The 11641-nt window shown below is 41.5% G+C and overlaps 1 protein-coding gene across 1 annotated transcript in view; it reads right to left on the bottom strand.

Moving 5' to 3' along the window:
• Window positions 1–9953, bottom strand: part of NANS (N-acetylneuraminate synthase) — a 28523-nt gene extending 18570 nt beyond the window's left edge. The window contains exon 1 of the mRNA XM_061200204.1: window positions 9733–9953. Within this exon, the coding sequence (XP_061056187.1) occupies window positions 9733–9864 (132 nt within the window). The 5' untranslated portion in view covers window positions 9865–9953. The remainder of the gene's footprint in view (window positions 1–9732) is intronic.
• Window positions 9954–11641: the final 1688 nt, after the last annotated feature.

The raw sequence follows: 11641 nt of genomic DNA on the forward strand, positions 1-11641 counted from the left end.
GACACGGAGGTCTTCATGCTGCTGGAAACCTCAGCTCCAGAAATGCCTGTGCTGAGAGTGCTGCTTCCACTCCTGGAAAAATCAAAAGATGGCACAGTCAGGACTTGATGCTGGACAGAAGTTCAGAGAACATTAGACCTGAAAGTGACCTTGGGCAACAGAGTCCTCATTGTCTAGATGAAGATCCCAAGGCCTAGAGTGACCTGACCAAAGCTGCACAGTGAGTCTCTGGCAGAGCTGGCCAGAGGGCTTTCCTGAAGGCCGCAGAACATGATCTTCACAGAGCACTGCTTCCTTCCCTTTGCTTCTCACCTCTGTCTGAAGAAGTAGACTTACCCTCAAGAAGTTAAAAAGCTTGTCTCCACCTAGGCAAGTAGTAAAGTGAAGTGAAGTAAAACAGCAGAAAGTACTAATGATAAGAGATAAGATAAAGTTCTACCACATTCCACATGACAGCAGTTGTATGGGGAGGACAGCAGGTTCCTCCTCTTCTTTTCTCAGCTTCTTTCCTAAATATGACAAATTTCTTTAACTGTTTAATGCTATGGTCAACTCTTGGTTCAGAAAACACAACCACTGTCACTGTTTTACCATAATGCTGATGGTTTCTTTGCTCAAGCTTTTATTGCTTCTCTACTGGCAAAAAGCAAGCTACAGAATGAGCCAAGGTGTGATGTGCCCTTTGCATCAAAATTTGAGAGTTAAAAGTATATTCAATCAGCAAATTTCTAATTGTAACACAGTTATATTTTTACACATATTATATAATTATAATAACATTTTGTTGTAATAAAATAAAAATAATTGGGTGAACAAAGAAAAGAACAAAGGGTATCACTCATCATCCAATTATACAAAGGCTTAAGTTGCAACCCACTGTAGTCACCCACAGAGAGTGAGTCCAAAGAGGAACTGAGGATAGAAAACACAGGATGAGGGATTCTGTGCTTTGGATAAAAAGCCCCCAGAGGAGCTTCTGGGTTGGTGAACACGTGGAGGTGCTGGGAGAGTGGTGCGCCTGGAGAAGTCATGGGAAGTCTGCTCCCATTCCCCGTGCCTTGCCCTATGCATCCCTTTCATCTGGCTGTTCCTGAGTTATATCATTTTATAATCCACTGCGGATCTACCGTGTGGCTGACAGGGTCTTGGTGCTCCAGCCGGGTGTCAGGTCTGAGCCTCTGAGGTGGGAGAGCCGAGTTCAGGACATTGGTCCACCAGAGACCTCCTGGCCCCATGTAATATCAAATGGCGAAAGCTCTCTCAGAGATCTCCATCTCAACGCTAAGACCCAGCTCCACTCAACGACCAGCAAGCTCCAGTGCTGGACACCCTATGCCAAACAACTAGCAAGACAGTAACACAACCCCACCCATTAGCAGAGAGGCTGCCTAAAGTCATACTAAGTTCACAGATACCCCAAAACACACCACCAGATGTGGTCCTGCCCACCAGAAACACAAGATCCAGCCTCATCCACCAGAACACAGGCACCAGTCCCCTCCACCAGGAAGCCTACACAACCCACTGAACCAACCTTACCCACTGGGGGCAGACACCAAAAACAACAGGAACTACGAACCTGCAGCCAGTGAAAAGGAGACCCCAAACACAGTAAGTTAAGCAAAATGAGAAGACAGAGAATTACACAGCAGATGAAGGAGCAAGGTAAAAACCCACTAGACCAAACAAATGAAGAGGAAACAGGCAGTCTACCTGAAAAAGAATTCAGAGAAATGATAGTAAAGATGATCCAAAATCTTGGAAATAGAATGGAGAAAATACAAGAAACATTTAACAAGGACCTAGAAGAACTAAAGAGCAAACAATGATGAACAACACAATAAATGAAATTAAAAATTCTCCAGAAGGAATCAATAGCAGAATAACTGAGGCAGAAGAATGGATAAGTGACCTGGAAGATAAAATAGTGGAAATAACTACCACAGAGCAGAATAAAGAAAAAAAAATTTAAAGAATTGAGGACAGTCTCAGAGACCTCCGGGAGAACATTAAACACACCAACATTCGAATTATAGGGGTCCCAGAAGAAGAAGAGAAAAAAAAAAGGGACTGAGAAAATATTTGAAGAGATTATAGTTGAAAACTTCCCTAATATGGGAAAGGAAACAGTCAATCAAGTCCAGGAAGCACAGAGAGTCCCATACAGTATAAATCCAAGGAGAAACATGCTAAGGCACATATTAATCAAACTATCAAAAATTAAATACAAAGAAAAAATATTAAAAGCAGCAAGGGAAAAGCAACAAATAACATACAAGGGAATCTCCATAAGGTTAACAGCTGATCTTTCAGCAGAAACTGCAAACCAGAAGGGAGTGGCAGGACATATTTAAAGTGATGAAAGAGAAAAACCTACAACCAAGATTACTCAACCCAGCAAGAATCTCATTCAGATTCGACAGAGAAATTAAAACCTTTACAGACAAGCAAAAGCTAAGAGAATTCAGCACCACCAAACCAGCTTTACAACAAATCCTAAAGGAAGTTCTCTAGGCAGGAAACACAAGAGAAGGAAAGGACCTACAATAACAAACCCAAAACAAATAAGATAATGGTAATAGGAACACACATATCGATAACCACCTTAAATGTAAATGGATTAAATGCTCCAACCAAAAGACATAGACTGGTTGAATGGATACAAAAACAAGACCCGTATATATGCTGTCTACAAGAGACCCACTTCAGACCTAGGGACACATACAGACTGAAAGTGAGGGGATGGAAAAAGATATTCCATGCAAATGGAAATCAAAAGAAAGCTGCAGTAGCAATTCTCATATCAGGCAAAATAGACTTTAAAATAAAGACTATACAAGAGACAAAGAAGGACACTACATAATGATCAAGGGATCAATCCAAGAAGAAGATATAACAATTGTAAATATTTATGCACCCAACATAGGAGCACCTCAATACATAAGGCAAATGCTAACAGCCATAAAAGGGGAAATCGACAGTAACGCAATCATAGTAGGGGACTTTAACACCCCACTTTCACCAATGGACAGATCATCCAAAATGAAAATAAATAAGGAAACACAAGCCTTAAATGATACATTAAACAAGATGGACTTAATTGGTATTTATAGGACATTCCATCCGAACACAACAGAATACACTTTCTTCTCAAGTGCTCATGGAACATTCTCCAGGAGAGATCATATCTTGGGTCACAAATCAAGCCTTGGTAAATTTAAGAATATTGAAATCATATCAAGTATCTTTTCCAACCACAACACTATGAGACTAGATATCAATTACAGGGAAAAATCTGTAAAAAATATAAACACATGGAGGCTAAAGAATACACTACTAAATAACCAAGAGATCACTGAAGAAATCAAAGAGGAAATCAAAAAATACCTAGAAACAAATGACAATGAAAACACGACGACCCAAAACCTATGGGATGCAGCAAAAGCAGTTCTAAGAGGGAACTTTATAGCAATACAATCCTACCTCAAGAAACAAGAAACATCTCAAATAAACAACCTAACCTTACACCTAAAGCGATTAGAGAAAGAAGAACAAAAAAACCCCGAAGTTAGCAGAAGGAAAGAAATCATAAAGATCAGATCAAAAATAAATGAAAAAGAAATGAAGGAAACAATAGCTAAGATCAATAAAACTAAAAGCTGGTTCTTTGAGAAGATAAACAAAATTGATAAACCACTAGCCAGACTCATCAAGAAAAAAAAGGGAGAAGACTCAAATCAATAGAATTAGAAATGAAAAAGGAGAAGTAACAACTGACACTGTAGAAATACAAAGGATCAGGAGAGATTACTAGAAGCAACTATATGCCAATAAAATGGACAAACTGGAAGAAATGGACACATTCTTAGAAAAGCACAACCTCCCAAGACTGAACCAGGAAGAAATACAAAATATAAACAGACCAATCACAAGCACTGAAATTGAAACTGTGATTAAAAATCTTCCAAAAAAAAAGCCCAGGGCCAGATGGCTTCACAGGCAAATTCTATCAAACATTTAGAGAAGAGCTAACACCTATCTTTCTCAAACTCTTCCAAAATATAGCAGAGGGAGGAACACTCCCAAACTCATTCTACGAGGCCACCATCACCCTGATATCAAAGCAGACAAAGATGTCACAAAGAAAGAAAACCAAAGGCCAATATCACTGATGAACATAGATGCAAAAATACTCAACAAAATACTAGCAAACAGAATCCAACAGCACATCAAAAGGATCATACACCATGATTAAGTGGGGTTTATCCTAGGGATGCAAGGATTCTTCAATATACACAAATCAATCAATGTGATAAACCATATTAACAAATTGAAGGAGAAAAACCATATGATCATCTCAATAGATGCAGAGAAAGCTTTCGACAAAATTCAACACCCATTTATGATAAAAGCCCTGCAGAAAGTAGGCATAGAGGGAACTTTCCTCAACATAATAAAGGCCATATATGACAACCCCACAGCCAAAATCGTTCTCAATGGTGAAACACTGAAACCATTTGCACTAAGATCAGGTACAAGACAAGGTTGCCCACTCTCACCAATATTATTCAACATAGTTTTGGAAGTTTTAGCCACAGCAATCAGAGAAGAAAAAGAAATAAAAGGAATCCAAATTGGAAAAGAAGAAGTAAAACTGTCACTGTTTGCAGATGACATGATACTATACATAGAGGATCCCAAAGATGCTACCAGAAAACTACTAGAGCTAATCAATGAATTTGGTAAGGTAGCAGGATACAAAATTAATGCACAGAAATCTCTTGCATTCCTATAGACTAATGATGAAAAATCTGAAAGAGAAATTAAGGAAACACTTCAATTTACCATTGCAACAAAAAGAATTAAATACCTAGGTATAAACCTACCTAAGGAGACAAAAGACCTGTATGCAGAAAACTATAAGACACTGATGAAAGAAATTAAAGACGATACAAACAGATGGAGAGATATACCATGCTCTTGGATTGGAAGAGTCAACATTGTGAAAATGACTATACTACCCAAAGCAATCTACAGATTCAATGCAATCCCTATCAAACTACCAATGGCATTTTTCACAGAACTAGAACAAAAAATTTCTCAATTTGTATGGAAACACAAAAGACCCTGAATAGCCAAAGCAATCTTGAGAAAGAAAAACGGAGCTGGAGGAATCAGGCTCCCTGACTTCAGACTACACTACAAAGCTACAGTAATCAAGAGAGTATGGTACTGGCACAAAAACAGAAGTATAGATCAATGGAACAGGATAGAAAGCCCAGAGATAAACCCACCCACATATGGTCACCTTATCTTTGATAAAGCAGGCAAGAATATACAATGGAGAAAAGACAGCCTCTTCAATAAGTGGTGCTGGGAAAACTGGACAGGTACATGTAAAAGAATGAAATTAGAACACTCCCTAATTCCATACACAAAAATAAACTCAAAATGGATTAAAGACCTAAATGTAAGGCCAGACACTATAAAACTCTTAGAGGAAAACATAGGCAGAACACTCTATTACATACATCACAGCAAGATCCTTTTTGACCCACCTCCTAGAGAAATGAAAATAAAAACAAAAATAAACAAATGGGACCTAATGAAACTTAAAAGCTTTTGCACAGCAAAGGAAACCATAAACAAGACGAAAAGACAACCCTCAGAATGGGAGAAAATATCTGCAAACGAAGCAACAGGCAAAGGATTAATCTCCAAAATTTACAAGCAGCTCATGCAGCTCAATATCAAAAAAACAAACAACCCAATCCAAAAATGGGCAGAAGACCTAAATAGACATTTCTCCAGAGAAGATATACAGATTGCCAACAAACACATGAAAGGATGCTCAACATCACTAATCATTAGAGAAATGCAAATCAAAACTACAATGAGGCATCACCTCACACCAGTCAGAATGGCCATTATCAAAATATCTACAAACAACAAATGCTGGAGAGGGTGTGGAGAAAAGGGAACACTCTTGCCCTGTTGGTGGTAATGTAAATTGATACAGCCACTATGGAGAACAGTATGGAGGTTCCTTAGAAAACTAAAAATAGAACTACCATACGACACAGCGATCCCACTACTGGGCATATACCCTGAGAAAACCATAATTCAAAAAGAGTCATGTACCACAATGTTCACTGCAGCTCTATTTACAATAGCCAGGACATGGAAGCAACCTATGTGTCCATCGACAGATGAACGCATAAAGAAGATGTGGCACATATATACAATGGAATATTACTCAGCCATAAAAAGAAACAAAATTGAGTTATTTGTAGTGAGGTGGATGGACCTAGAGACTGTCACACAGAGTGAAGTAAGTTAGAAAGAGAAAAACAAATACTGTATGCTAACACATATATACGGAATCTAAAAAAATAAAAAAATTTGGTTCTGAAGATCCTAGGGGCAGGACAGGAATAAAGACACAGATGTAGAGAATGGACTTGAGGACATGGGGAGGGGGAAGGGTAAGCTGGGATGAAGTGAGAGAGTGCTGTGGACATATATACACTACCAAATGTAAATAGATAGCTAGTGGGAAGCAGCCACATAGCACAGGGAGATCAGCTCGGTGCTTTGTGTCCACCTAGAGGGGTGGGATAGGGAGGGTGGGAGGGAGACGCAAGAGGGAGGAGATATGGGGATATATGTTTATGTATAGCTGATTCACTTTGTTATACAGCAGAAACTAACACACGATTGTAAAGCAATTATACTCCAATAAAGATGTTAAAAAAAAAAAGAAAAGCCCCCAGATAGTTAAGATGCATGTCTCAGGAAAAATTTTAATGACCCCAGATTCTTGCATTTTCCCATACATAGAAAAGCACTAAACTCATTAACTTGAGATATCTGTTCTTTGTGATTAGCAGTACTTTTTTACCAAGATTCATGCTTGATTACATGTATTTCCTAGCCAAAAAATCCATATATATACTGGCTTCTCCCCTACCTCTTTGGAGCAGTTTCTCAGATCTACAGAGAGACTGTATCCCGGGCTATAGTCCTCACTATAAAACTTAACTCACAACTCTTGTGTTGCACATTTTTATTTTGGTCAACAATTGAATGAACTGCCAACTAAAGAAGGTCACTCGCCACCTGGTTTTACAAGAATTAAGTCACTAGCCACTGCAGTTGCTGACCTTCAACATATCCTGAAAGTAATTCAGGGTAGAGATCAGGAATGAGGCTCTCTGTGCTCCAGGAAAACTGGCAGAACAGGCCTTTAGACAGTTAAGTATTTGTAGGAGAAATTTTTTATGAACCTGGATTCTTGAATCTTCCCATACTTAGAAAAGCACTAAAACCATTAACTAAGATATCTGTTCCTCGTGACTAGCAGCAACCTTCCACAGAGATGTGTGCTTGATTACAGGTTCCCTTCGCCAAAATCACATATCTACTTACCTCCCTCCTCACCTCTTCAGAACAGTTTCTCAGAGGCTGTCTCCCTGGTTATAGTCCTCAGTATGACACTGAATAAACTCAACTCACAGCGCTTATACTGTGCATTTTTTTTCCAAGTTGACAGAACTCAACTTTTAATATTGTAAACAGATTTGGTACATGAACAAGCCAGCTTGTACATAATATACTCTGGATAACTAAACTTGGAAATGTGACTCCATTTGGCAAGAAAAAAAAATCCTAAAATATAAGGATTTCAAAAGATTCCATTGCTTTAAGTTTAAAAATAAAGATACATACATATTATAAAACAAGTGAAACTGAAGCCTAGAGAGGAAAAGACCAAGATTATCCAGCTGCCCAAGATTATTCAGCTAGTAAATGGTATCATGACTCCAGTCCAGCGCTCTTTCCACTATAACACAACCTCAAACTCTTCATTCTCCTCCCCCGGGGAAAACTATCCTTCACAATTAAAACAGGAAGAAGAAAAAAACCCACTATAACTTTGTTTCTATGGCTTCACTATTTCTAGGTATTTTTACAACTTCAGCACTCAGAGTTGACACCTCCAAAATAAGGTTGTTTCCTAAATTAAGAGCCGAAGTCTCCCCCTAGAAAACAATGTTACAGTACAAAGGCTGGAGCCCTGTGTCTAAGAGCAAAGCTCTGAAATACATGAATTACTAGCTGTGGGCCCTCAGACAAGTCACTGATCTTCTCTGAGCCTTTAAAATGAAACCAACAGCATCTATTCCACTGTGTTGTTGTAGGAATTAAATGAGATGGTGCATTTAAAGCACTTGGCCCAGTAAGCACTCAAAAATGTTAGCAATTGTTACTCTTTAAAGGTATTTTATTTTTTACATTCTGTAAGTGATAACATAGAGTATTTGTTTTTCTCTGACTTATTTCACTAAGCATAATATCCTCCAGGTCCACCCACATTGTTGTAAATGGCAGAATTTCATTCTTTTTTATGCTTGAATAATATTCCATTGAGTATATCAACCACATCTTCTTTATCCATTTGTCTGTTGATGGACACTTAGGTTGCAAATAGACTCATGGATCTAGAGAACAAACTAATGGTTACCAGTGGGGAGAAGTAAGGGGGAGAGGTAAGATAGGAGTGGGGGATTAAGAAGCACCATCTACTATGTATAAAATAAATAAGCAACAAGGATGTATTGTACAGCACAGGGAAATATAGCCATTATTTTGCAGTAACTTTAAATGGAGTATAATCTATAAAAATATTGAATCACTATGTTGTACACCTGAAACCAATGTTATTGCAAATCAATTATACTTCAATGAAAAAGTAAATAAAATTTAAAAATAAAAGTATTTTTATGATTCAGTAGGCTTCCATAAAAGCAGAGTTAGTCCTGAAGGAGTAACAGAAAACCTAATCATGAATGGCTGAGTGAACAGCACTGACTGAAGGGAAGTGAAAGGAAAAAAGATGGAGTGAGCTATCGCTAAACCAAGGAATCACAGCGCAGACTTATGGTGGGCCCGGGGTCACAATGAAGAACATGACAGGCCTCCTCTTCAGAGGGCTCACAGTCTAACAGAGAAGTTTAAACAGACAGTGACAATATAATTCGATGGGAACAACTACAGGAGCCCAGATTTGCAGGGAGGGATTGGAGAAAGTATCCAAAGAGGGAGCATAAATGTTCATTAACATCATATCACTAATAACCAACATGTATTGAGTCCTATTTGCCAAGTACTGTACTAAGAGCTTTACACGAGTTATCTCACTTGATCCTCACAACTCTATGAGGTAAGTACAAGGAATGGCAGGTGAGAGAGACAACAGCAAATTTCAGGAACTTCCTGGAAGTAATTCACTGTCGCTGGAAGATGTCAGAGATTAAAAAAAAAAAAAAAGGCAAGAAGGGGCCAGGTCATTAAGGTCTTGAAGGCTTTATTAAAGGGTTTCGACTCCACCCGCGGCCAGTGGGAAGCCACTGAAGGTGCCAGGCGGCTGATCAAATCTGTGTTTCAGAAAGATCATTCTGCCACCAGAAGGGAGCGAGAGAGGTGGGAGTAAGGGGGGGGGGGCAGATGCAGTAATGCAAACAAATCAGGATGGTGGCGGAGGGATGAAGAGGATTCGAAACGTTTGGAAATGGATCCGGCGAGCTGGACGGCAGGCCGGACGCAGGGCACCGAGAGGCAGAGGAAGGATGGCCCCAGCTCTGCGCAGCCCTGCCCCATCCCTGCCCAGGCCGGTCTTCCCCAGGCCCCGCCCTCCGCTCGGCGCCCGGGTACTCTAGACGGTCCCCTCACCTTGGCCATGCGAATCATGCGCTTGGCCACGTCCAGATCGCCCTGGTGGTTCTGGCCGATCTCGGCAATGATGAAGCATGGGTGCTGCCCGCCCACCCAGCGCCCGGGACACAGCTCCAGCTCCAGCGGCATGGCAGCGGCTCGCGCTTCCGCGCCGCACCACCCGTCACGGTCCCGCCGCCGCCGCCCTGGTCGTTTCGGTCAGCAGCCCAGCCCGGCCCACACACCGGCCCCGCCACGTCAGCCCGCGGCCACCGCGCAGCCAATCCTCGAGCGCCGCCTCGCTCCAGACAGCCAATCAGGTCAGGGGGCGGAGCCACCCTCTAGGGGAGAGGTGCGGCGGGAAGAGGAAGCCCCGCGCGCTTCTCGGGAGCTGGGCTTGTGGCTCACAGCCGGAGGCGTGACCTCTGGCGGCCGTGGGGTCCCTGCGTTCACCCGTGAGCAGACATTCCCCGAAGGAGGTTGACGGCTGGGTGCCTTCGGCGTGGAGAGAGTGCGCGCCCTACAGTGTAATGGAGAAAACGGATTCTGGAGTTAGAATTACAGAGCTGGTTCGAGCCCAGCCCATGCCACTAACCAGCTCTTGATCCTGAATACCTTAGTCTTTCTGAGTTTTATTTTCCTTTTTCTCTGAAATGGGAAAATTATAAAGACCCCACCTCTTAAGGTTCGTGAGATGATGTGTGGAACACCCTAATCACAGTACTTGGCCTGTAGTAAGCTTTCAATAAGTGGTTGCCAGTCCTATTATACGAGAGGCAACAAGTTCAAAAAGTTCACTGACTTGTCCAAAGCCATCCAGAAAGCCGTGGTGGAGCTGGGATTAGGACCCTGGACTGCCTCCTAGCCTAGGGCTCTTGCAATACACTATACTGGGTTACAGACAAAGCTGAGAAATAAGAACCAGTTTGAAGGAAGAAATAACACTTGATTCCCAGCTTGACTTTCAGAACTAATGAGCAAAGTAACAATAACAGAAAGGAGAGGAGGAGGCACTTCTGGGTGGAAAGGAGAAGGGTAGGTTTGGGACACGTTGGTGTAAATATGCAGGTGAAACTGCCCACCAGGCAGAAGGAGAGGCAGGTCTGAAGCTCAGAGTGGAGGTCTGGGCTGGAGAGAGAGATCTGGGAGCCATTTTGAGGGAAGCCTGAGGATGGGTTTGACTCCTGAAGGAGAGAGTGTGCAGAGGGATGAGCAGTGGAGAGGTGAGCCTTGTGCAGCCGTCCTGGAAGGACAGAGAACCAGGGTGTGTCCTGAGGAGGAGAGACCCACAGATTTGAAGGCCCAGAGCAGTGCAGGAGAATGAGGAGCAAGAACTTGGGGGGAACATGGGGGCAGGGGGACCACTGGAGACAGCAGATTTGGTGGTGAAATGGATTTGGTGGCCAAAGGAAGATGAAGGAACACAGGAGGCGAAAATAGACCTTTTCTTGGAAAAGTTCAGTTGTTAAAAACAGACGGAAAATGGACCATGGGCTAGAGGGGGGGTCCCAAAGTTGAGAGGTTCTGAAGAAGTGCAAGTTTGGAGGCCAGGAGGAAGCAACCAAAGGACAAGGAGATTGCAGCAGGGTTCATTCGTCTGCGATATGTCTAGACTAGATGCCATGTGCTTTATGTCTCTCAAGTTTAAATGGCCTTTCACACCTGGGTAAGGCTGAGCAACAGGACCTGATTACAGAGAAAATTAAACCCAGCACTAAAGTAACTCAGTCACTTGGGGCTAAAGAAAACCATCATGGTTTTGCATAATTCGTAAATAAGTGGAAATTAAGTTTAAAGGAAAAAAAAGAAATCACATTTAAAAATATGATCATCCCACAAAAGCAAATTAGGCTGTTGTTATTTGTGGTTAAATAAGGACTTTCAATAAATTAAAGCAGGTACTTATTTAGTACCTACCACAAAAAAG

This window comes from Eubalaena glacialis, chromosome 9 (assembly GCF_028564815.1).
Source record: "Eubalaena glacialis isolate mEubGla1 chromosome 9, mEubGla1.1.hap2.+ XY, whole genome shotgun sequence".
Lineage (NCBI taxonomy): Eukaryota > Metazoa > Chordata > Mammalia > Artiodactyla > Balaenidae > Eubalaena > Eubalaena glacialis.